The sequence below is a fragment of the Strongylocentrotus purpuratus genome, unplaced genomic scaffold (genome assembly GCF_000002235.5).
Source record: "Strongylocentrotus purpuratus isolate Spur 01 unplaced genomic scaffold, Spur_5.0 spur5_scaffold_3, whole genome shotgun sequence".
NCBI classification, from domain to species: Eukaryota; Metazoa; Echinodermata; class Echinoidea; order Camarodonta; family Strongylocentrotidae; genus Strongylocentrotus; species Strongylocentrotus purpuratus.
Window position 1 is genome coordinate 29008955 of NW_022145609.1, and position 27904 is coordinate 29036858.

A 27904-nucleotide genomic window follows, 5' to 3' on the forward strand; every position below is an offset into this window, starting at 1 on the left:
AAGACAAAAAACGGGCTGACTAGGGGTTCCGGAGCAGAGCCATTTAGCAATTCAGAACCTTTAATATGACCGTCTTGAGCAATGGAAAGTCACACTCTTTCTCTGAGAACTATTGTATATAATTATACAACAATGGGTTGTCTGGCTGGGGAACCACTTCTATTTTTACTGGCGGGGTCCAGGGGTCCGCTTTAGGGCCTCTGGATAGCGGTCACATGCGATAAAAGCTTTAATCCTTCCTTTGAAATTTAAATTGGACTGCTCCCATTGTGTGCTCCTTTCAAAGAGCACAAAAAGCCCTCAGATTTAACATTCTATCTCATTCAGCAATAGCATAATACGCCCTTAATACTGGACACAACATTCAATGGGATAAAAAAAAGGGTTAAACTTACATTGAATAGAGGCTCTTGCTACACTTCGTTACCTTTCTTCGCGTCAGTGATCTCGAGGCAGCAAACAGCAAGATATTGTGTAAACAATAAAAAGTCCACGGGGTACAGAAGTGGTTGTTAGAAGCTTAAAGTTTAAACTACATAACACTCACACTCGCTCCTAGTCTTAAGGACGATCCTAACCTAAGCAACAAAAGATTGTATCGGAAACCACTTTATCTTTACGGCCGGATGGGGTGCAGGGAGAGCCTTTACCGGGAGTCTGGTGGGCTGCACCCCAGGAAGTTCTTGAATTGTTCAGGATTTCTTCCTTTTTTATTTTTTAAGATTTTTTTAAAAATTCCTTGACACTTTCAAAATTCTGTATTTACCTTAAAAATTATGGGTCACTTTCTCGGGCGGTCCGGGTTGGCATATGCCCCGCTGTCCGGGCTTCGAGAAGCCCCGTCCTAAATCATGACTGTGTTTCGGGCATGTTGGAGAGAATAAATGCAATATAATGCAATATAAGTTGAGTGAAACGAAGCATTCATATTCTCCTTCAGTAATTATCACGGTTTTCTAGATTTTTCATAATATAACATTGTTATTTGTAAGAAGCGTCGAGACACATTTCCATCCTTCTGAAAAATGGGGAAGATCAATTGCGTATCCGGAAATCAGATAAATAGGGGCGGTAAAGTACATGGCAGTACATGTGGTGGTATGCGGCTCCTAAGAAGCTATTTCATGCAATCTGAGAAAAACGTAAGACCAACGCCTATATTGTATTACCTTACCTCCTCACAGCCCTACTGCTACTATAGAGACTTGCTAAAAAGTCTTGATTTATTTTATTGGTCTACGAACAGGGGGAGGTGCTACGCCAGCTTCATCCTCTGCTTGAAATGTCAGCTTGAGTTCAGGATTTGAGACGGACGTCATTTCTTCTTTCTCCTAACTCTATCCTCATGTTATTACATGATTAAATCGAGAATAATTGAATCAAACCATAATTGTCAGGAAGGAAACCACGCTGTCTGTAAATTTTGTCGCCTGCATGCACTTTGCCACCACCTTCAATACGAAAGGGCGCGGACAGATCAATCAAGCGAGCGAAAGATTACGCCACTATTCCTGCGTTGCACTAAGTACATGGACGTACAACTTTGAGTAAAGTACCTTGTAGAGTGCTGGACGATAAGGTTAGTTGCCTTTAGTTTGAGGAAAGAGGAATATATATATAGTCTAGGTTGTCTTCAAAACCTTCTCAAAGGAAGCGAGGAAGAGAAGAAATGTACGACACATTGAAGCGCCTACAACTCATTACCGAGCGAGAAGGCTGACAAGAAAGCTACTTATCTGCATCGCAAAGACTTGGGTTTCCATGTTTGACGTAATACGATTATCGGCCTAATGATCTCTTCAGTGACCATGCTCTTTCCATGGCAAAATGTGATTCATCTCTAGCCGTTCACGTGTAGACAGGATCGACCTCCATGTTTCTTGAACAGGTGAGTCAAGTGTCCATCCCTTCATTACCATGATTTGTAATTATTGTTGGTGCTACTCTTGTATTGATTTCGGATGGTTTGTATAAGCGCATCGACACATCAGTCGATCAGACAACTCGAGTGTCTTCTTTAGATATAAATAATCAATCAAGTTTTAAGAAAAGGTCAGTTATTATTTTAAAGATCAATGCACGTTAATTTGTAATTATCTGCAAAGTTATGATGGATAATTGGAAATATACATTATATTTATATAAGATGTAGACGTTCAGAAACCTGTACTTTAAGTTTCACGATATCAGCCATTTTCGTAATGTAGCCATATCAAATGCATACGTCTTTAAAAGACCTGGATACGAATGATTTCAAATCAACTAACACAAATAATTGTATTTCAACAGTTAGAATGCAAATTGCATATATTACGTGTTACTAGGAAAGGCAAGCCACACTGTTAGTCCTATCTAGCAACAACTAATGTATACAATTTGCATTCTGACTATTGAGACACTATTTTTCGTAACAGTTAGATGACATGATCTGTATTGAGGCACTTCACAAAGATGTGCATTCAATTTGGTTACATTACGAAAATGGCCTATTTAAAGTATATGAATACACCTGTAGTTTTGATGTGTGTTTGCTTGTAACCATGGTTGTACCCCTTCAAATAACATCTCCCTCGAAGCTTTCGGAACTATCAATGGAAATGTTTATGTAGTATGACGAGGGAAATTCCCTTTAATAGGTAACAAAGTCACACTATTCAGATAACTGGAACGCATACAGAGATACCCATTGTCCACCGGGTCATTTTCTTCACTGTATCACCTTCGTAAAACGATTGATAAACATTTCATTTTCGTTTTCCCATCGCCTCGGGTTGGAGGGGGAGGGGGGGGGGGGGTCGCATGTTAATTGAAAGAACGTGATATGATAGAGTTAAAAGAAATTCTACTTTCAGGGTATCTTCTATCTCTGAAATGTAATTATTTTACATAGATCAATACATACATGTAGATCAATACAGAATGTTTGGATGATTGTACAAACAGGTCATTTTTTGCAATATTAATTTGATTCATATTTCAAAAATGGTTGCTGTATGTATTTAACCTTCAGTTCGGGTTAATCATCATCACATAAGAATCAATTGAATAGATGCTCGCTTCTCGTGATGTTTTTGAAATTTAGTATGGGAATAAATATACTTGACTTAATTTTAAAGATAAAGACCAGTTATGGTCATGCGATTGTATTGTGAGAGAAACGTTGTGGAATCGCTCAGAAAAGGTTGATCATCTAGCATATAAGTTTTGGTGTGTACTGCAAGGTTCTGGAATCATCAAAATGATAAGAAATTTGGCCCAATCTTGGTTAAGTAACAAGCCCTGTACACAGAAAGATGTATATGGGACTGCGCGACACGTGCGCGATATCTATCAGGTCCAAATAGATATAATAATTTACCAAATATATCAATTAGTAGGCGGTTTCTCAGTCGGCAAAATTTGTATCTTCACGTATCAGTCAAAACATATTCTTTCACATGATTGGTAATAAGAGCTTCCATATCATTTTTTGAGAGGGGGGCGTTTCCAAAACTGATCTTTACCTTTAAGAAACTAAAATGTTGTTATTCTCTAGATCTTGTCAAACAAGTCTTGTAGAAATTAATTGGTCATCGAAGATTTGTGATGTAAATCGTGAAATCTATGAATTGTTAGCTTCTAGATTGACTAGCTTGTTTGTTTTATATTTAAAAATATATACAGTGTTAAGAATTCAAGCTAGGTTGCCAAAAATGATGCAAACATACAGCCATAATCAGAAAAGCCTTATCGGAGATTTGTTGTAACTGACAATTACCATAAAATCCAATAATACATGTGTCTCGTGTGATAAATTGGTTAAAGGTCAATGAGATATTCAGTATTTGGCATTGTATACGAGGATGCTATTCCCGTTTTATTCTTGGTTTCATAATCTTTGTTCGAAGAACAGCTAGATTATTTGCTTCTCTCTTTCTCTCTCTCTCTCTCTCTTTTCATTTATCTTTCTAGCTCCTTCTCTCTTTCTCACTCACTCTAGTTTTATCTCATTCTCTCAATCTTACCTTCTCCCCTCTCTCTGCCTCTCTCTCTCTCCTTCTCTCTCTCTCTCTCCTTCTCTTTTTTATCTCTCCTTCTCTCTCTCTCGTTCTCCTTCTCACTTAATCTAAATTTAGCTCAATTTTCTCAATCCCACTCTCCCTCTCTCTCTCTCTCTCTCTCTCTCTCTCTTCTTCTTCTTCTTATCATGTTTATCTTCACCTTTCTCAATCTCCTCCTTCTATCCCCAGCTACCTCTCTTTCGTTTCCATTGACATTTCATCAATAGTACACCAACATATCCTTGATCGCAATTCGGTCATTATATTATCTTGGTAATCATTTCCATATTAACAAGTGACATTGGGGAGTGTTTATACACTATTATTATATATCCTGTTGTGAGTTCCGTTTACTTGATTTCGTTCTGTTGAGCAATGTTGGTTTGCTTATGTTGCACAAGACAATACCTCCGTTATGATATGCATTTCATTTGACAAAATCGATTTCTTTAAAGATATTCAATTCAATTCAATTCAAATAATTATATTTCTCATGAAAAACATAATTAAATGATATTGCAATGTTATTTGCAATTTAACATATAATATTTCAACAAAAGAAAATACAATGAAACAATACAAATATAATATAGGTTTTCCCGCCCAACTTCGTAAACTTAGCATCCAAATTAACGTTACGTTCATTCAAGTTCGTGCGAAATTGAATGACTATATAGATCAACATTCAAAAAGCTAATTGCGTCATTAAATTTAATTTAGTAGCATGCGCTTTCATACTCTTGTCACGGAGACGTGCAAAACGAGCATTCAATTTAGAAAAGCGTGTAAAGACCATTCAAATTCGCGCGGGACAGACGTCGGTATGTCTTCGTTCATTCAATTTCGTGATTAGGCATACATTTGTGACATTTGTGCATTGCTTTCAATTTGTTGTTAATTTGTCACTTAATATACTTCTGTTTGAATAATTTTATGCAAAGTTTACTTGGAGGAATGGCATGCGTATTCGTTCTGTAATTACACAGGTAACTGTCCCCAAAGAAGATCTTGGACAGAGGTAGTTCAGGTTTAATATACATGGACATGATGCAAACATAATACAATGATGAATAAAGAAAAAGATGTTAAATGAAAAGAAAGAAAGATCACCTACTCAATCAAGATTGATCAAAACAAACCATTTAAAATATAGCCCCTTAAGCATTTATAATGACAAATATGAAGATATGAATCAAGTAATGTTTCAACAAAAATAAAGAATGTCGAAAGAAAGAAAATAATGCAATATAAATATATCATACAAAATAATAAGAAGATTGTATAAAAAAGTGTGAAATCATATCAGAAAAGATCATAGAGAAAAAGAATAAATAAATGAACATGAAATACTGAATATCCGAATGAACATCGAGCCTCATACTATGATTATGAGGTCTAGTTTTAATTTGAATGACCCGATTGCGGAAGAGGTTGCCCATAGACGAAAATGAAACCGCAATATGCCAAAGAATTCACCTCCCACTCAACATTGGCGAAATTGAATGACCCTTACGCATTTCCAAATTGACTGAACCAAGCATTAATTCGAAAGTGCATGTTTAGAAAATTCGGTGACTCGAATGCAACAAGTGTAAAAATGAAACAGGGGAGCAACGAGTGGAGAAATTTTGCTCAAACAGAAATGTAACCATAAAGAAATTATGAATTTGGAAAGGAGATTTATTTTAAAGAGGAAAAAATCGGAAAAATAGAAGAAGGTAAAAAAACAACGAAAAGGAATTGTTGCAAAAGCTCTAGAAAAAAGGGGAGGTTAGATCAGCAGAAAAGGGGAGAAAGAGATTGAGCCTAGGGTCGGGCAAACAGAGATTCCTGCATATCGACGTGTCAACAATGCAGAATTCAATTTTCAGTTTTTATTTATTTTTTTGGTATAGACTGGTACTTTGTTGAAGAGAATGATGTGTCTAATACTGGACCGGTGTAAATAATTGTGTTTTGTGCGAAAACTGTTCTCATTCGAGGAGGGTAAAATTGATTCGACTGTGTATTGGGGTGTGAACGTGTCTCGTTTCTTATTTTGAAAAATGTATGAACTTGGGAGAGGTACCAATGAATAAAAATCATCAATTATCTTGTAAAAATAAGAGGTTAGTGTGGGAACGAAAGTAGTTGTTATGGATTATTCTAAATGCATGCTACTGCAAAGTTAATATACGATCAATTAAAGTCTAACTAGAATCTCCCACTGCTAAAATCCCATGATTTAGGTAAGGCAAAATAAGGGTTGTTATGTGTACAGTTATAATAAAAACCTGTTAAAAGGAAATGAAGTTTTAACATGATTTATGACACCAATGTTTATTGATAATAATTTACACAAATGATTGATATGAACTTCCCATGTCAATTTGCTATCAGCATAAATTTCAAGGGATTTAATACTCTGGACACTTTCTAGTTCGATACTATTTATTTTAATTGGACCAGGAAGATGATCGATAGTAATGCTAAATAGTATATAATTTGTCTTGTTAAAGTTCAATGATAGTTTATTGGCTTGTATCTAACTTTGAACCAAAACTAATTCCAAATTAATTGTTTTTAGGAGAGTTTCTTGGTCGGGACATGAGAGAAAATTAATAGAGTCATCAGCAAATAATATGAAAAATAAAATATTAGATGATCGTTTGAAATCATTTATATATAGTATGAAAAGAAGAGGGCCAAGAACCGAGCCTTGAGGCACCCCATAGGAAACATTTCTAATTGATCACTGGAAGTTATATACATAGGTATATTGTGTTCTGTCTGAAAGGTAGCTTCTACACCACTCAAGGGCCTTCCCCGTGACACCGTAGTGAGAAAGTTTATTAAGAAGAATTTCATGGTCAATATTATTGCGTCGAAGGCCTTTGAGAAGTCTAGAAATAAACCTATTGTGTGACAAGGGTTATCAATTGCACAAACAATTTTAGTAATGAGTGTTAACATAGCAAGAGTAATGGCATTTGTCTAAATCCAAAGTGAACATCACTAAATAAATTGTATTGTGTAAGGAAATTTATAGTTTGTGTTTACACAAGTTTTTCTAATATTTGGGGAAAAGAGGTAAGTTAAACTAATTGGCTTATAATGTCCCTTTTCACGTGAGTCACCTTTTTAAAATACAGGTATTACTTTGGCTCTTTTCATTTAAAAGGGTACGTCACCTCATATAAAAGAGAGGTTAAAAAAATGGGTTAGTGGGATGACTTTTTCGGAAATAATATGTCTAAGACGTATTTTTGCAACGCCATCATACCCAGCGCTCTTTTTTTTTACTTTTTAGATTATTAACAATATCAATAACCTCTTCCTCTTATACCGGGAAAAAATAGAGTTTCAGGAATACGACGAGCAAGAAATGAATGGAATTACTCATTTGAGGTGGGGATGGCATTTTCAAGACTTGGACCTATATTTACAAAGTAATCATTGAGACTCTCAGCGATAGAAGCTGGGCCTTGAAAGCATGTGTTTCCGACTAAAATCTCTTGAATATCCTGGTTATTACTGTTCCTATTACGTGCATTGTTAAATAGCTTCCAGGTGTTTTAATGTCATTTCTATGAACTTCAAAATGTTAAAAGAAGAATTCTTTTGTTGCATAACGTAAAATACTAACTAGGGTAATTTTATAAGTATTATATTTGTTTTTGTTTGACTATGTTGGCTTGGCCTTGAATTGATAAAATTAGCGATTTTCCTATTAAATGAACGTAATTTGGATTTTGGTATCCATAGAGATCGTGGTGTCTTTCTATAATTTGAGTTCCTATTTGTATTCTGAACAAGAATAACGTGATCATAATAAATGATCAGAGTCATTCTGGGAGAGTCAAGGATAGACAAAACAATTGCTGGCATAGGCCAGAAATAGCGCGCGCCTTTTACAGCTGTTTAAGCGGTGCCTTTGTGAGACAGCGACATGTGAAATTTACCTCTGTAAAGAAACCGAAAATGCGCACAGCCAGTGAATCTACAACGGTGGAGTTATGCGCGCAGTAAGCGTGGGAACGCCGTGTGCAAGATTTTCTCACTTTCGACTTTATCTCCGCTCGGAGAAGTCCTTTTTCGAGAAGGCTCTACAATTGAGTATACAGATAAGTCTAAATAACGAGAGGAAATCCCAGTATATCGAAAGATGGGAAAGCGGAAATCAAGCCAGAGCCGGGTGGCCCGCCAACCAAAGATTGCTAGGCCTAGACAGTCTACAAGATTAAGGCAGTCTAGCAACGACACCACTCAAGACGTACTCGGCACCTCAACTCCCCGGCGGGCGGGGCGGCCAAAACGGGCGAGGCACTCGAGCGGTAACCCCAACAGTGGACGCTCAGCCACTACCAGCATAAACCCGGCTCCGGAGACTGACGGACCACAATACAGTGGAAACGAGACAACTGGAGCGAACCAGTCATCAAGCCAGCCGCCTTCACATGCACAGCCAATGCAAGGTGAGGTAGACGTAGCTATGCAATCACATTTACCAGAAATATCACAATTTAGTGAAACAACAAGACATAGATTTAACAATCTTGGAAGCGAGAGGGAAAGCAACTTGGTGGTTTCCTTCCCCTCGATTGTACCAAACACCGGTAGCCTATACGCTGGCTTTCAATTACAAATTACACACAACGAGAGTGACACTAGGCCTAGAGCTAGTCATAATTTGAGGGATAATGAAGCCCATCCTCCCACACGGGCAAGCAGTGTCGGGCAATCGATTCAGTCAGGCGCTATTGCCAGGGGCGGATACAAGACCGCCCCCAAACCCAATAGGGATCGTGGGCAACCAAGCGGGAATGGGCCACACCCCGGGGGTCGAGCACAATAAAGTTCACACCCAATATGAATAAGGGAAGGGCGCCATTTCGGGCACAAAACTTTCGTGGCGGAGAATGCTATGAATTTAATTACCGGTCAGGGCAATGCTCTAGATAGGCATGCCGCTTTACACACGCATGTACCATTTGTGGTAACAAAGGGCATGGGAAAATCCACTGCACTGGAGTCCAACGGTTAAATTTCAAAGCCATCAAACCCAATAACAAATAATTGCACCTCCAGAAATGGGGAACAAATATAGAAGAATAATAAAGATATACATGGCAATTTGAAAGAAGATAATAACATAACGCAACAGATGAGTGACTTAATGTTTTTAGCACAAACACCAATTATAACCGAGAACTTAAAAGTTATGTTAAAGACGTATTTTAACAGGGAGGCCGCAGAATTTTTGAGAAAAGGCTTTATTGAAGGCTTCAAATTAAATTACACAGGCCCCCGCATGCCGGCTGATATGCCCAATTTAAAATTAGTGGAAAATAACAAATTAGTAGCATTTGAAAAAAAAAAAAAATTGAAAAGAGGTAAGATTGGGTAGATATTTAGGCCCATTTGAAGTTAGGCCACTAAATAAATTACGGTCGAGTCCTATTGGACTGGTGCCCAAAAAGGTGCCGGGCGAATATCGTTTAATTAACCACTTGTCATACTCACTCGGGTTTCAATAAACGATTTTATTCCGGATAAAGTTTGCAAGGTTGAATACACGAGTTTTGATAAAGCAACAGAATTAATTGTTGAAGCAGGCATAGGTGCCGAGTTAGCAAAAGAGGACATTAAATCGGCATTTAGGTTATTACCGATTCATCCAAATGATTTTGAATTGCTCGGGGTCAAGTTTGACGGCAAATATTATATTGACAAATGCTTACTCATGGGTATCAGATGTGCCCCAGCATATTTCGAATCTTTTTCTACGTTTATTGAATATTGCGTTAGGGAAAGAATTGGCTCCAACAAAATAGTGCACTATGTGGATGACTTCTTATGTGTGGGTTCAATACAAAATGAAGAATTAACATGTAAACAAGTTGTTGATACATTAATATTAGTGTGCAAAGAACTAGGCGTCCCCCTAGCCAAAGAAAAATTAGAAGGGTTTATTATTAGATTGATATTTCTTGGCTTAGAGCTTGATTTAGTACTAATGCAAGTACGTGTACCACAAGAAAAATTGGTGGAAATAAGACGGAAAATCGGTAGGGCGCTAGCTCATAAATCAGCCACCGTCAAAGAGATTCAATCTTTGATTGGCTCTTTGAATTTTATTTGCAGAGCTGTACGACCGGGCAGAGCATTTTTACGACGGTTAATAGATTTAATAAAAGGGGAAAATGTGAAAAGTACCAGTATAATGTTGAATGAGGGGGCCCAAGTTGATTTAATTATATGGCTCGAATTTTTGAACCACCATAATGGCATATCAGTCATCCCCCAGGAAGGGTGGGGAGGAGATAACGACCACGTTTTGTACACTGATGCTAGCGGGGAAATTGGTTTCGGAGCCTATTTTGAAGGCAAGTGGTTTAATAACAAGTGGTCGTCGCGCGAAATTATCGAGGGTACGTTAATAGCATGGAAAGAAATGATACCCATTTTACTCTCCATCGCTGCATGGGGGGAGGAACTCCAGAATAGGAGAATAGTTTTGGATACAGACAATATGTTAGTGAAGTTTATAATAAATAAGCAGACATTATTATGTTCGAAAATAATGGAGTTATTACGTAAATTTGTGTTGATCTGCTTAAAGAAAAATATTGTTTATAAAGCAGTTTACGTATATATATTTGACAATGGTGTTGCCGACTCCCTTTCATGATTTTAGATGGGGCGATTCCGCAAATTAGCACCAGGAGCACGAGACCGATTAAGTCGCATATTTACGGGAATAGTGCTGACCTAGCAGCAGAAATATATAGATTACTAGGACAGTTTTTAGCAGAGGGATTACAGCGGGCATATTAGAGTGCTGTAGATTCATTTTAAGAGTTTCGATTGAATAGACAATTGAATACATCATGGCCTGCAATAATTATACAGGTTATGGCATTCATCGCACACCTCTCCATTAATGGGAAATTATTATTAATTATTATAAAGCATGTCGCAGCGTTATCATATTTATACAATATGTACAGCTGGGCGGACCCAATTAAATATTTTTAATTAAGAAAATGCAGGAAGGGAGCAGGCGCGACAGATTTATGGTAGACAGTAGAAGACCCATAATTTGGGAACTTTTAGAGACAATTATACCAATATTATATTTTGTATGCTATTTTCATTACGAATCAATGATGTTTTACGCATCATATTTATTAGCATTTTTTTGGGTTTTTGAGAGTGGGAGAATTCACGATTCAAAGGAAGGGCGATGATTTAAATAAGGTCATAGCGAGGGATGACATCAAATTTTGCAGTGGCCCGAAGGGAAGCCTGCTAGTACGTATTAGATTTTTAAAAACCGACCAATACGGGCAAGGAACTACGATTAATATCGGTAGCAATGGGACAGATGAACAGTGCCCTGTGAAAGCCATGAAAGCATACCTCCGTGTAAGACCTGATATAGATGGTCCGTTATTTTGTCATCGTGATGGGGCCCCTGTAATTAGGTATTAATTTAGTTCAGTTTTGAAGAGAACCCTATAGCACAACGGGTACAGTGGTAGCCAATATGGCACATACTCCTTTCGAATCGGAGCGGCAATTATAGTGGCCCTGAAAGGCGTTCCCCCAGAACAGATAATGGTAATGGGAAGGTGGCGCAGTTTTGTGTATATGCGTTATATCCGCTAAATATTAGGTGCAATTTAAAATTGATAGGAATAAACGTTATCATAAACATAATAATTATAAGGATAATAATAATGATAACTTTATATACAGCATAATATGTTACGATATTAACGCGCTCCATATAAATTATGCAATATTAATTCCCAATAAGGCCACAACATTACATTAATAGAGATTACTATGACAAATTGGATTTAAATTACTAACGGGCAAACGGGAAAGCAGTAATAATTTTATACAATTATTTAACCTAATTCGTTATAATACAATAAAAAGTTGAACACGACACAAAGTATACAATGTGCAGATCAATTATGTGAAGTGCTCATGTTAATAACCAGAATGGGACTGGAGGATCAACCAGGAGTTACTATCCTGATTAGGCTCCCCCAATCATTAATATTGTCGTAACCCCCATCGCTGCTAGGTTTTACATGTAACACAGAGGAACGATTATTCCTTCCTTTTTCCTTTTAATGGAAACCTACTATCACATATTTTCATAGTAAATTATAAGTGGGAGAATAAGTAGCCCACGTGTATGATGATATGAATATGAATATAGAACACATTACTTTGGGGAGTTTTTCCATCCTGTTTCAGAGACAACCGGCGACAGGATCTGGATCGTAGGCGACAGCTTGGTCAGACGTGCCAAGCAGAGGGCGAACATGCTCAACCACCAAGATTTGGGAAGAGCAAGAGGGACGGTCCAATGGCACGGTCAGGGAGAAGCGACGTTACAAGACCTTCCGCGCCTGGTGGAGAATAGGTTGAGATACAACCAACGAGCACCTGCGCTAGTAATCGTGCATTTAGGAACAAATAACTTGGGCCTGAATGATGCCTGCCAATGCAGAATCGCGATCGATATGGCTCTTCAAATTTTACGGACAGCCATGCCTCGTACGCACATCGCCTGGTCGACCATCATCCCACGTCTATTCTATCATAGCAGTCGTGGTTATCGAACATTACAAGACGCCATGGATGGGGTCAGGAAATCGCTCAACAAGTACGCGAGGAGATTAATAGCCCGGCTGCCGAATGCGTCAGTTATTGCTCATTAGTTGGATCCATCCAATTACAGTTTATTTTTAAGAGATGGGGTACACCTGTCCGACAGAGGATCCGACGCTTTCATCGATAATTTCCAAGAAGGAATAGACTCGGGCTTGGGTATATATGAATAGAATATTTATATTCACGGAAACGGGACAATAACACTAATTCGGCTATTAATGAGCCTTGTGGAATTTCGGACAGACTGGGTTCGATGTGATAATGGAATTATTATAACACAAGAAGTTGAGGAATAGCGTGTTGTAACGTGAGTTACATATTCAGATATATACGCCTTCATTTTTGGGATTCACATTAAATTTGAAATTTATTTAATTGCTGATAAATTAGAACCATATTTAAATTAATGATTGATTTTGATGTACTAGTATACATCATACATAATTGTTAAGCTAGCAGAGGGTGGAGTCAGAGTCACTCGGTCGCACAGTAGCTTCAGAACTACAAAGTGGGCCATAGGGGAATTTTCCCCGACAAAGGAAATATAATTATTTTGCTCGTTAAATTAAGCCACAATGGCAATATTGTCGGGTTTTCGCCTCTATCACTGTCTGGCTAGCAGCAAGAATAATAATATAAGATTACAATATGTAACGGATTGAATCCATGAGAAATACATGAAGTATGATACATGTCATATTAATATTTAGTGAAACAGCATGGGTCCATAGATGGTATTAGGAAGCAACCATGGCAAACCACGCCCAACCCCCCCCCCCTCCCCCCCCCCCCCCCCCCCACAAAAAAAAAAAAAAAAAAAATGTGGGTGGAGGATTTCTTTTACTCGTGATTATTCCATGGTTGGTTCCGATTATCACCACTTCTTATATATGCGCTGGTATAGTAGCACCGGGATAACATTGGGGATACTGCAGGAGATACTATCCTGTCGGTGGGTCACGTAAACCCCAGGTATCTGGGGTGATCGGAGGGAGTTACTACCCTTCCGCTGATCGCGTGACTCGAGACCCCACAAATATAGTGTTTCCATAACTATGTTAGTTATGCATTGATGATTTTGTGAGTATTGAAAAGTTGTGGGGATCATCCGTAGGAGATACTATCCTACCGGCAGGTCACGTAAACCCCAGGGACCTGGGGTGATCGGAGGGAATTACTATCCTTCCGCTGATCGCGTGACTCGAGATCCCACAAATATAGTGTTTCCATAACTATGTTAGTTATGCATTGATGATTTTGTGAGTATTGAAAAGTTGTGGGGATCATCCGTAGGAGATACTATCCTACCGGCAGGTCACGTAAACCCCAGGGACCTGGGGTGATCGGAAGGAGTTACTATCCCTCCGCTGATCACGTGACCGGAGATCCCTACAATTTTGAGTTTCACTCATGGTACATGTACCCTTAAGATTGTTGAATCATATCACGTTTATACATTATTGTCGAATTGTTTATGGTGGACCCTCTTTATTGTGGTTATAAGATTTTGTTATTGCTTTTATGCATGTTACTTGTTTTACTTTGACTTTCCTACTTTACATGTTTTGAGGAAAAGGACTCCTAGTTTCGGAGCGGAATAAATGTCGAGCAAACTGCAAATCAGTCTAAAGTTGTCTTCTTCCTAGAATAACGTGATCATAATAAATGATCAGAGTCATTCTGGGAGAGTCAAGGATAGACAAAACAATTGCTGGCATAGGCCAGAAATAGCGCGCGCCTTTTACAGCTGTTTAAGCGGTGCCTTTGTGAGACAGCGACATGTGAAATTTACCTCTGTAAAGAAACCGAAAATGCGCACAGCCAGTGAATCTACAACGGTGGAGTTATGCGCGCAGTAAGCGTGGGAACGCCGTGTGCAAGATTTTCTCACTTTCGACTTTATCTCCGCTCGGAGAAGTCCTTTTTCCCCGGCCCACCCACCCCTCTTTAGTTTAAGTAGAGTTGAAGAAGTAAACTACTTAAAATTGATTGAGGATTAACAAATTGGAAGTACAATGTTGTTTTGAGTGATATAACGAATTGTATGTACTTAATATCATGGTAACACGGGGGTTGACTGGGGGAGGATTTCTTTTACTCGTGATTATTCCATGGTTGGTTCCGATTATCACCACTTCTTATATATGCGCTGGTATAGTAGCACCGGGATAACATTGGGGATACTGCAGGAGATACTATCCTGTCGGTGGGTCACGTAAACCCCAGGTATCTGGGGTGATCGGAGGGAGTTACTACCCTTCCGCTGATCGCGTGACTCGAGACCCCACAAATATAGTGTTTCCATAACTATGTTAGTTATGCATTGATGATTTTGTGAGTATTGAAAAGTTGTGGGGATCATCCGTAGGAGATACTATCCTACCGGCAGGTCACGTAAACCCCAGGGACCTGGGGTGATCGGAGGGAATTACTATCCTTCCGCTGATCGCGTGACTCGAGATCCCACAAATATAGTGTTTCCATAACTATGTTAGTTATGCATTGATGATTTTGTGAGTATTGAAAAGTTGTGGGGATCATCCGTAGGAGATACTATCCTACCGGCAGGTCACGTAAACCCCAGGGACCTGGGGTGATCGGAAGGAGTTACTATCCCTCCGCTGATCACGTGACCGGAGATCCCTACAATTTTGAGTTTCACTCATGGTACATGTACCCTTAAGATTGTTGAATCATATCACGTTTATACATTATTGTCGAATTGTTTATGGTGGACCCTCTTTATTGTGGTTATAAGATTTTGTTATTGCTTTTATGCATGTTACTTGTTTTACTTTGACTTTCCTACTTTACATGTTTTGAGGAAAAGGACTCCTAGTTTCGGAGCGGAATAAATGTCGAGCAAACTGCAAATCAGTCTAAAGTTGTCTTCTTCCTAGAATGTATTTTTCATAATACCGAGAAAGAGAAGCTAGGGGGAGGGAGAACAAACATGTCTTATTTGAAGCGTAAAGAGAGGAGAAAATGAGAGCAAAGAAAAGCACTGACATCTTTTTCTCCAGGGAGGAATTTTTCTTTCTTTCCAGTTTGAATTCCCGCTTGAACTCAAATTCAATTGATTCGGCGAGGTTTCTCTCAATGCGTTTGATTCTTTCAATTAAGGAATCGACATCCTTCCGTATCATGCTTTAACGTTCTCCGCAGCTGCATTGAAGTATTGTTGCACGCTAGCAATGCTCACATTACTCGTATCCAATTAATAATATATACCAACATAGTTTTTCTTCAACCGGTAGAAGTTTAACATAATAGCAGGGCTGATTGTCGTCTTGGCAACCGATCAATCACATGTTTTGGCTTGCTAAACATTGTAAGGATCCAGCATTCCGTAGTGACGAAGAGAATTGACGTCACACTTTGTCGCTCTTCTATTTTACATACTCTAATGACCTGTATTTGTTCTTCATATTCCGTTTCACTACCTCTCACACCATGACAAAGATCAAACTGGTTTCGCACTCACCCTAATCATCGCATACTAATTTAGACCATCATATTTCTTACCTCGAGTCGTTTTGAAAAGGTTATTCCTTTTATTAAACATCCAAAAAGTCTCCATCAATGGACTATCGCTGAAACCAGGTCAGTTCTTGTGATCGGTTGTCCTTCATTTTGCAATTACCACACTTAGTCTCGCATTAACTTTATACCCTTGATTATAAGGCTGATTCGTTTGATGTTGTTATACTAGTTCTATTTATTTTATAACATGGATTATTTGCAATTTGATATTGTATTACCTTGAGTAATATTCTGTCCTCCGTTTAAATTGAGATTTTGAGATTGAGATAATTTATTTCCCAATGGTGTTGTGGACTAGTGGATAAGTCACCCGACTGCAGATCACATGGTACGGGGTTCAAGTCCCGCCGCAGCACTAATGTCCTTTGGCAAGACGTTAATCTACATTTGCCACTCTCCACCCAGGTGTAAATGGGTACCTGATATGCTTGAGCGCTAGTTACTTTGGCAGCTCGTCTACGACCAGGGTAATAACCTGGCGGATACCGGCGCTATATAAATAACCATATTATTTATTATTATGGAACGATTACAAAAGTCTGTGTTCATTTGCTATCGCTTGCAATCGGTCGTTCTTCAATTTGAAATTATTAACTTATTTTAATTTTTGCTTTGATTTCATACCCTTTATTATACGACTTATTCATTTGATCTTACGTTACTAGTGTTTTTATTCATCTTACTATTATAATTATTTAAAACTTGATATTGTATTTTCTTGCGTAATATTCTATCTTCTAGCAGAGATTTTCCTTGAACAATAACTTGCTTTTCCAATGGGTGCCTTGATATTAGCATACCAAAGCGTCATTAATTTGTTTGTCATGCCAACAGTGTCTCAATATGTGTGCATGTCCTACCTACTACAAGCCCTGGGGGGTGTTTCATAAAGCTGTTCGTAAGTTACGCACGACTTTACGCACGACTGATGATAAGTTCTTGTGCTACATGTAAATGATTGAGAATCTGATTAGCACCCAAGAACATGTTCCAGTCGTGCGTAAAGTCGTGCGTAACTTACGAACATCTTTATGAAACACCCCCCAGGTGACTTTTTATTGTCCTTTCTGGAGCTCCCAGTGTCTGCACCGATTAGTCCTTTTTATGACGTTTTCCTACTTTTATAATTATGTTAGCGCCGCGAATCTTACATTAATGTTGATATGCTTTCGGGTTTTGGTTATTCAGATCAAAGAGTTTTACGATATGGAGTTATATCTAGCTCATTCTTCGAAGCCGCCAGGAGAAAATATGGCAGACATGTGCTTAACTGGATCTTGATGCAGATACGTAGACAAAAGATTCCTGCCTAGCTGCACACTAACGGGCCACTTTCAAAGGGAATTATGCTTTTGTAATGATAATTACTTTTTGGTACCCCCACTGATATTACGAGCACTGCACAGTGCTAAACCTTTACAGGAGGCAAGCGAAAGGAAATGGAGCAAAATTCCTGAATTATTAATCGAAATTACTTGACTGGGTATGTGTGGGCACTAATCTTACATATGACATCATAAAGAACTATACTTGAACAAATTCACTTTTTATTTTCGTGAGCCGGAAGTAATCGGAAGTGTCAAATTGTAGGTTTTAGGATCTGTGTAATGTTTTACTTTTTTCACAAATCAAAACTGCTATTATACACTCTAAGCAAATTTCTTGACATAATTAGGCTTTTTTAGTCATATTTCATCATCTGTTCGATTTTCCCCTGTAAGTTTAAATACAAATTGAAATATTAACGATATTTCTTTGTGAAGAAAATCACTACTCAAGCTTTCCAATGATGTTGGCGGCTTCGAACCTCGGACATCAAAGGTAACAGCACACCTGTAGATTTTATTGTGCAACCTTAGAAAACGGCAGCTGCTTGTACTAATTTGTTGCCAGTTGGCACTCCAGCTCTTAAAACTCGTTGCTGAGATTTTGTATTTGATTATTTATTATGGCTAATTTAGATCACCACTTACCTTTTGAGTCTGTGAGCGAAGATGACCTTTTTGATTTGTTAAGACCCATTCAAGCTAGTAATCAATTCTTTGTTAATTTCCCAGGAACATCTGATGAAATTGTTGTTGAAAATATAAATTCATTATCCATAGAGTTTAATTTGAATTTTGATCACGAGGATCCGGCATAACATTCTTTCAGAGAGTATAATGACAAATGCACAATTGTATAATATTATTAAGATATTAAAGGCATCATTTAACAATGTTAAATCTGAGATGCATGGCCCTATGTGTAATCAGTGTCTGTGATATGGTTTAATATTAAAGCCCTAAACAAAGATTGCGGTTCAAAATGATCATAAAGTGCCTCAATTTTTTTTTAGAAAATTAAGTGACCGGTTTTACCATACTCATTTCCCCCTAATAGACTGAAGTGTTATAAAATCCGTTAGGAAAACGATAAATGAATTTCGATTTCCAATCATACATATCTTGATAATGAGACATGCGATCGGCATGTAAAAGTCATGGGATTCCTGACTGACCTAAAGATTTATAATTTTCAGATTTTGAGGCAATGTAACCGAGTCATGTTAACAGTGATACATTCTCTTTTTTTGCACTTAATTGCAATCATTTTTAGATTTCAATAAATTTTTTTCCTTAATTGTACTAACAGAAACTTTTTCATCCCATGATTCTAATTTACCTTTTTTAATCGATAATCATGATAATCATCGATAATCATCTTTAAAAATAGGCAAGGAAAGTCGACGGTGGTGTTGCTTTATAATGCTTAAACGTTTATTAATGGGGGACCTTAGTATAAAGTTATTCAATCATGACCATGATAATGTGTCACAAGAGTGTCTTGAAACTCTCCTTTCTGCCTCTTTTTTAACCTCTTAATTCCAAGCCCACTCGCGTAACAAACTCCTCTGCCTCCTTAATAGATAATATTTTTTTCAAATGTAATTTACCACACTGACTCTTATATTGTTCTTTCAGGCTTAACTGACCATTATTCCATCGTAACACATGATACTCTATCTCAATCAATTAATACTTATGACCCACGTTTATTTATAAGTAAAGTCACTCTTAAAAAAATAGCTTCTAGTCTTGAACATGTAGACTAGTCTCCTGTTTATGGTGTAGATGAAGTGATTTTCTCTTACGACAATTTTTGAGATATTTTGAATAATCAATTAGATACTTGCATACCTAAACAAAGAGATAAAACTAATGATTAAAAAAAAACACAAAGGCTCCCTTGGATCACTAAATATATATTACGTTCGAAAAATAGGAAATATAACCTTTTTTTATAGATATGAATTCGAAGGCACAGAGCGATTGAAAATTTGATATACATCTTACAAGAATATTTTGACTAAGATTATTCGTTTGGAAAATATATTTGAAACTAATATTTTGAAAATATGTTGGTACAGGTATTATATAAACATGACATTAAATTTGTGGAAAATGTTTAAACAGGCAATGAATATTACTAATAATAAATCTGACAAAACAAAAATTAATTTTAATGATGAGATTGTTGAGGATCCTAGGGACATAATAAATAATTTGAGTTATTATTTTTCAAAATCTTGCTGCTAATACCCCCTCCCCCATCAAATAAGCGTTTTGATGACTCTCGGCCTCACATACTCCGTAAAGGTTAGAATGCTGCCTTTTTTAATATTGCAAGCCGTCAGTCTCATACGCTGTAGCTGGTAGCGTCTTATTCGCTCAGAATAGGGACTTTTAGATTCTGCACGACGAGAACGTGGACTGCCCTTTTAAGTCAATGTGACGTCCTTTTAAGGCACTGGCAGTGACGTCACATTGCCTTAAAAGGGCAGTCCACGTTCTCGTCGTGCAGAATCTAAAAGTCCCTACCAGTATGCTGCAGTGGAGGGTAAAGAGACCAAAATGAGAGGCCCCCGATGTACGGTAATGTGGCGAAACTATTCATTCCCACGTGATTACCTCTCTTCTATTCTCAAGTTTTTTACCGGTTCAATGAAAATAATCACAGTCACATGAATGTTCATTTACACGAACTGCCTACGGTTAATATCAAACGTGAATGTTGTACATGTGTGTTGAAGCGGCATGCCGAAGGGTTCGTTTTGCAAACGTTCAGGCGCTCGTCGAGATGAGGTAAGGTTTGCTTGAGGAATTAGTTTTATTTAGCCTTGTCCTCAGTTCGTAGTTAAAGGTATTACAAAGTTTTGGTATGGGGTCATGAATTCGGTTCAAATCAAAATATTGGAAGCATATGCGTTCCTACAATATTCATTGATCGTTGTCGCGGTTGAAATCGAGTCTGAAGTTATGAAATTATAAATAATAAACTCTTTATGTTGTATAGCTCCCTCTCAAGGTCAAGATATTAATTTAGCTTTGAAACAATGTTTCTTGACTAAAATCGACCGATTAGCTATTCCCGTTTGGAAATTATATATCACAACTACATATTCTGATATTTTCATGGTCGCAGCTACCATTGTACGGCCATAGGCGCTATTTGAAATTTTTGAAAATTTACCGGGAGCAACGGTAAATTATTATATCCAATTTTTTCTCGAAAAAAGAAGTGTTTTAGGGGCTAATTTTTTTAGTGCTTATAATACATCCACAGGGGCATCCAAATATATCAAAATTGTAAAGATTCACTATCCACCCAATTTTCAAAATTTCCCAAAACTTTGTATTACCTTTAAGTCAGAACCCGTTAGGTCCTGATGCCAACCAGTGTCTTACAGATGACTTAAGTTGAGGTTTGATATGATCAACGAAATGATATTTTGTATTGATTTAAGCCAACGCGTACTGTGATAGCCCATCTTCTGCAGATTTTTAATTAATAATTCTTTGTAGTGTGTTATCAGTTAAATTTTGTTTTGACGTCAACATTTCTATTATTATTATTATATGTACGCTTTCAAAAAAATTGTTAGATTTTGTAAATAACGTATTGCATAAATGTAATTTGATTTGTATGTTGCAGAAGTAAATGAATTCAATTCAATTCAATTCAACTGGAAGTCCCTTTGAACACAAAATGATGTCATGCACTTACCACCAACCGGGCTGTAATAAATGGACAGTCACTGTAAAATCATTCATCGTTGAAATATTTAAGAACTTCTTCTTTATTGGAAGAAATAAATTAGTTTAATTTTAGCGACAGGTTTACAATCTACCTCAATACTATCGTGTTAAAGTTTCCGCCTTTATTTGAACTACTGAAGGTTTGAAAATTGCAACGGAATGATGAAAATGTTTCAACATAGGGGAGACAATCAAAATTAAAATAAATAGGTTTCCCCATTTTCAGATATCTGAAGAAATTCGAAACCCGGTTAACAACAAAGATTGAATTGAAGGGCTTTGGTGGGTAAGAAAAGAAAATGTCAAACAACACGGTTAATTCCAGTAATTGAGCTACGGATTTTGGCTTTCTGACATCGCAAGGTGATTTTTTTTTCTTCTTGTTGAAGAGATTATCCATACCAAGCTAATCATGCTGACAATACTTTTTTGTTTTCATAGGTTTTTATTCGTTTCTCTCAAAGAAAATTGTACATTTATAACATAATACATTGGATACAAAATAACAAAATAATTTAACATAGTTCTTTATAAATTTACCAATGATCTTTTACATTTACATACAAAAGTTACACCTCTTCATTTTCCTTTGGAGACAAAAAAAAAAAAATTATATATATAAAAAAGGGAAAAAGCTACAAAACACCTACTACCCCCCCACCCCACACAACATTTAAACACATAACATGTACAACAGTATACAAAACACACGCTAACATAAAACGAGCAACAACAAAAAAAAAAAAAAAAAAAAAAACTGAAAACATTTATTCTAAACTTTCCAAAGCTTCCCATTTCCTTAAATGAATTGAAAGTGTGTCTCTTTCCATTGAAAGTTTTTTCTCTTCATTTCTATTTTCCAACAATCTATATTCTATTTCTTTTGCTTTTGGAGGGTTTCCCTTCTCTCTACTGTGGAAAATCATATATTTAATCAAAATTAAAATGTGGTTTAATAATTGCTCTGTTTTAAATGTAGTGTCATCTATTCCTATATGAATTTCTTTCCAGGATAATTTCTTCAAAATTGGTAAATTAAGTCTATCTCCACATTTCCCCCAGACTTCCTTTATTGTATTACATTCAAAGAATATATGTTGATAAGTTTCTTCAAAATTTTTGCAAAATGAGCACAAACCATTTTCATGGAACCTGAATCTATGTAAATGATGATTTGTATATAAAATATTATGCAATAATTTGAACTGAAATTCTCGCAGTTTACTACTTAAGGTACACATCCTTGGTTGAACATATATCTTTTCTACTTCTTTTCTTGGAATATTGTAAAGTGTCATTAAATTGCCGCCTGCCGAGTTTGTTTCTACATTCTTTTTAATTTGACTCTTATATACCATTTTTGCAGTTAAATCTTCAAATGTAAACACTTTCTTTGAAAAAATAAATTCTAAACTAAAGCCAGTGTGAATTGCTTTTCTTAAAGGTTGAACATTCTGTTTCCATTCATAAGGGGCTACGTTATAAATTTGTTTTACTTTATCAATTTCCACTCTGCTCAAACCTAACATTATAAAATGAGCTTCAGGTTTCAATTCTCCATTTTCTTCACAAATGTGATGAATTCGATATATATTTTTCAAAAACAAAGTTTCCTCAAATAAGGTTTGACCTTCTAGTTGAATAAAATTATTATTATACAATATTTCATTCCCTTTGTATCTCTCTTCTGTTTTAACATATTCTTTCATATCTATCCATGCTTTCAGAAGATTCTGATAAAAGGAAGGTAACATAAGTTTCACTGTATCTCTCCAATAATTGCAATAAAATATTAAATTACCTCCTATCGGTCTCATTAAATATTTAAAGTATTGTTTCCACTTGATATCATGAGTTCCTGTTACAAGCCTTTTTATCCACATTATTCTTTGTGCTTTTACAAACAACCTAAAATTCTTCATTTTGAGCCCACCCTGCTGATAGTCTAACATCATTGTACTTCTTTTAATTTTATCTTTACCTCTCCACAAAAAATCAAAACATATTATTTCCATTTCTTTGTATACCCACTCTGGAACTGGCATTAGTGATGTTACATATGTCAATTTAGAGTATCCATATACTTTCATCAATTGAATTTTACCCATTAAAGTTAGGTCACGCTGTTTCCACCACGTCAGTAGTTTTTTAATTTTGCTCAATATTTCCTTATAATTCATTTTTTCCTTGATATCTACATGAACTGAAAAATAAACACCTAATATTTTAACAGCATCTACAAGTTTCCCAAACGGAAATGTGTTATTAGACACCTGTGGGCCCAGGGGCAGAATATATGTCTTATCCTTGTTTAACTTTAATCCTGATATTTTATAAAAACCTTCTAAAACGTGTTCTATTTCCTTAACTGAACTCATATCTTTGATGAAGAGTGTTATATCATCAGCATATAATACTTGCTTTATTTCTGTATTTCCAAAACAAATTCCTTTTACCAATTGATTGTTTCTAATCGTATGAGCTAAAATTTCAATGCATAAAATGAACAGGTATGGAGATAATGGGTCTCCTTGTCTAATTCCTCTTTCAACTTTAAAATAACCTGTTGATGCGTTTCCATTCATAACACAACTTTCAGTATTAGTATAAAGTATATTCACCCATTTACAAAACAATGGTCCAAAACCAAATGAATTTAAGACTTTGTATAGAAAACAATGAGAAACAGAGTCGAATGCCTTTTCAAAATCTAAGGCCATCAAAAAAGCATTTTCCTTATAAAAAGAAGTATGAAAAATCATGTCATCTATTATTCTTATGGCTTCTCCAATGTTTCTATTCTTAACATATCCAAGTTGATCAGAAGATACAATATCAGGTAAAATTTCTTGCAATCTCTTTGAAAGTATCTTTGTTAAAATTTTATAATCCACATTTAAAAGAGAAATCGGTCTGTAATTCTTAATAAAGTCTGAATCTTTATCTTTTTTATGTATCAAGGTAATAACTGCTTGTCTCTGAGAGGCCGATAGTTCTCCATGATTAAAGGCTTCATTAAAAGATGCAAGGATTAGATCTCCAATTACCGGCCAAAATTTAAGATAAAACTCTACACTTAAGCCATCATTTCCTGGTGATTTATTTAATTTCATATTTTTTAATATTTCTATACATTCCCTTTCTACTATCTTTTCTTCACCTAAACCCCTTAAGGTCTCGTTCAATTTTGGCATGTTACTAGGGAAAAATTCTAAACCTCCATCTAGTACAACTTCTATTTTTTTATACAACTGACTGTAAAACTGTTTTATTCCCTCGACAATTTCTTTTTCCTTAGTAACAATCTTTCCGTTTACGTTTAATTTCTGTATTACACTTTTCTTTCTATTTGCTTCCATGAGCTGTTTAAAAAATGCTGTATTCTTCTCTCCACATTCATACCAAGAGGCCCTTGATCGTATTTTTAAACCTTCATTAATATAGTCATAAAATACTCTTAGTTGTTGTTTCTTAATTTTCAGTTGTTCAAGGATATCTTTATAATGTACATTATTGATTGATAGTAGATTCTCTTCCAAGTCTTCAATTTCTTTTTCTAGCTTTTCTATTTTTTCCTTCCTTTCCCTTGCCCTTTCCTTTGAAAATTTAGTTGTAAACCTGCGTATTTCCATTTTGATATAGTCCCATAATACTCTCTTGTCTTTTATCTCAGATAACATTTTGTTCTTTAAAGTCTGTATTTCTTCCTTCATCTTTAAAACATAGTCTCTATCATTTACCAAGCTATTATTGAACTTCCAATAACCCCTTTTACCCTGAATTTGTCTAGACGTTCTATCATGCAGAACCAAATTAACAGCTGAATGACAGTGACACAATTTAATCGATAGCCCTATCGATGAAAGGATTTCAGAGCCCCCAAGACGTTTTCTGACCTTCCGAGTCATAATTGTGCATGGCCTTTTTGAAAAGGCCTATTGAAAGAAAATTTTGCACGGATAACTGTATTTATGACTTTTTTTTTATATTGTCAACCGTGCTCTTAACATTAGTATTACAGCTACCGAACTGATCCGATGAATGTAGATGCAATGCTGTAGAAGGTCAGATAGACCTCTTGAATCCCAAAGGAAAAACACAAATAAATCTTTAGACTTTTATGTTGAGAATGCGCTGCTCGGCTGTGGGAGGAGGATGATTGTCCAGTCTTACAGAAAAGATTAGTGCATTGTTGTCATGGTTGTAGCCAACTGTCCCTTTTCATATATATATTCGCATCCCCACACAGAAACAAATATTTAAAAAATATTGTCGCAGCGAAATTTGACCAACGTTTTCTTGTGCTTGACTTTGACTTTTTATTCCGGTTGAACCTTTCTACGTTGATCACAGTTCGCCCTGAAGCGTATTTGTCTCGGCTGATTATACTGGGAAGCGTACTTCCAAGTTAATTCCAGCTGACATTTTACAAGTTCTATCACTTTAAAAAACAAAAAAAAACATCCCTTGTTAACTATTGAAATAGTAAATAAATATCGACTATTTTGGTCTTACTAATATCTTTTTTAAATGCATTATTCGAGAAAAAAATTGTATAGAAATATAGAAACCAAGTAATACTTTAAAAGGAATACTCCACATCTAAGATTCATTTAAGTGTGTTTGTGTACGTTTGTTTGTGTGTTTGTGTTTGTGTTTTCGCTTTTGTTTTGACCTTTTAACAAATGCACAAGTAAAACGTTATTTTTAATTTGAAGATCATCTACAAAAATAAGTTACTAGATATAGCGTTGTTGTATAATTGGGATGTGCACATGACAAAGATAAGAAATAATACCTCCCCAACTAAATAATAAAAAACTCTTTTAGCACATGGGAAAGTGTTGAAAAGCTGTTAATAAAAATGTTCATTATAAAAATTAAAAGAAAACAGACAGCCAAAATAAAAACATAGCCCAGAAGGAGACAAAAATTTTGTCGAAGAAAAAACAATACTCATGGGTTTGGCGCCTTTTAAAATCAATGGCATGAGGACACTTATCGCCTATGGCGGACAACGCGTAGAAATGAATTATGATAGAGTATAAACGTAACGTAACGTATGGTTTAAGAATGTTTTGAAAAGAGGAAATACCAATGGTTTTCATGTAGTAACTGGGCTTTGAGCTTTAAAAATTATTTAGGATTTATTCCGATTGCGGATTGCATATTCTCGTTTATATATTTTTGTTTCGCTTTATCTACCCCCCCCCCCCCCATCTGTTGAACACAATTTATAACTGGACAATTGTTCTTTCAATTCTTTTAATTCACAGGATGGCGACAACTATAAACGAAGATGAAAACGGAGTGTCAGTCTACACTGAAAACATGAGTGTCCCAATCAAGGTGCCAGTTCTACCCCGGTGCAGGTGGCCTGCGCCACATCCAGACTGGGATGTAGCCTTTGCGGCTTGGGGAAGCACCTGGATGGCACATATTATCATCTTCGTCGTAGCCTATGCCATTCTTGCCATATATACCTGCTCAGTGTTGTGTTTCCTTGTGTGGAAGCGTTGTAGCTCCGTGCGTGGGACCCACGATGGAATTCTTACAAAGCGGCTGACCAACCTCAGGATTGCTTTGCATTCTCTGGTGTTCGTTGCGTGCGCGGCCAGGACAATGTCTCTTGGGATCGACCCTTACGGAACGAGAAAGATTCTGAAATGTCCTAGTGGTGTGGTTCTTTGGTCACTGGGATGGCCATCCTTGGTCTCATCTTTCAGTATCCTGTTACTGCTACTCTTGGAGACAACTCGTTTGTCATTAGCCCCACCTCGAATCCAACGTCCCTCCGTCCTAGGAAGCATCATTGGCTTCAGCTTGGGGTATGTCCTCTTTTCCGACTTCTTGGTAGCTTACGACAACTCCACCAAGTATGCGGTCACGGTTTGCCAGATGCTCTTCATCCTCTGGGGAGTGTTGGTGTTCTTCGGGTTCGTCTACGTTTGGTGGAAGATACAGAGCAACCTGACAGCTAGTTCCCGGGGCCAGACGCAAACATCCTCCCAGCGAGACAACAACGACAATTCGAAGATGCGTAAACTCAACACCATCATCTTCATAAGTGCAGCTATTGGTATCTGTCTCACAGTCTCCAACCTCTACTGGGTATCCGCAACGCTTGATAAGTCGTATCGGCCTGAAGCCCTGAGACCTTGGCCGTGGCTGCTATTCAGTACTTGTCAGAGGATCTTAGAAGTCTGTATCTCCATCATGATACTGTTGACCGTGTCGAAGAGTGGTCAGAGCAGTAAGGTCGATGACAATGCCAATTCCAACAACACTGTCCCTACTGCAACAGCTTAAAGTTTTTTGGTTTTTTTAAATCGACGTATCGAAATAGACTTTACTTGATAGTCACTGTGAGTGATGTTGCTTGCGTGTCTGTGTGTTACTTAAACTATTAAATAGTTTGGGTTTCTTCTCGAGATTATTGTCTTTTCTCACTCTTTATTTAATCTTATTATCTTCTCTTTCTCACACTCGCTACCTTTCACTGTAATATCTGCCAAAATCAGTCATTTTCAAGATAAAAATATGACAATTTTTGTGACACGTTTATTCTGT

General features: G+C 36.8%; 2 protein-coding genes across 2 annotated transcripts; both read left to right on the forward strand.

Moving 5' to 3' along the window:
• Window positions 1–893: 893 nt before the first annotated feature.
• On the forward strand, window positions 894–27763 carry LOC100890152. The gene is made up of 2 exons (XM_003724271.3): window positions 894–1888; window positions 26611–27763. Exon 2 carries the CDS (start codon window positions 26612–26614, stop codon window positions 27641–27643), a length of 1032 nt encoding a protein of 343 aa, XP_003724319.1. The 5' UTR covers window positions 894–1888; window position 26611; the 3' UTR covers window positions 27644–27763.
• On the forward strand, window positions 7832–15587 carry LOC115928470. The gene is made up of 2 exons (XM_030995685.1): window positions 7832–8494; window positions 12294–15587. The coding sequence occupies exons 1-2, from the start codon at window positions 8185–8187 to the stop codon at window positions 12758–12760; spliced, it is 777 nt and encodes a 258-aa protein (XP_030851545.1). The 5' UTR covers window positions 7832–8184; the 3' UTR covers window positions 12761–15587.
• Window positions 27764–27904: the final 141 nt, after the last annotated feature.

Bases quoted from the DNA above. Each gene is read 5' to 3' on its own strand.
- LOC100890152 (XM_003724271.3), top strand. From the start codon at position 26,612: ATGGCGACAACTATAAACGAAGATGAAAACGGAGTGTCAGTCTACACT.
- LOC115928470 (XM_030995685.1), top strand. From the start codon at position 8,185: ATGGGAAAGCGGAAATCAAGCCAGAGCCGGGTGGCCCGCCAACCAAAG. The intron at 8,495-12,293 runs GTGAGGTAGACG...ATCCTGTTTCAG, and splicing joins ACATGCACAGCCAATGCAAG to AGACAACCGGCGACAGGATC.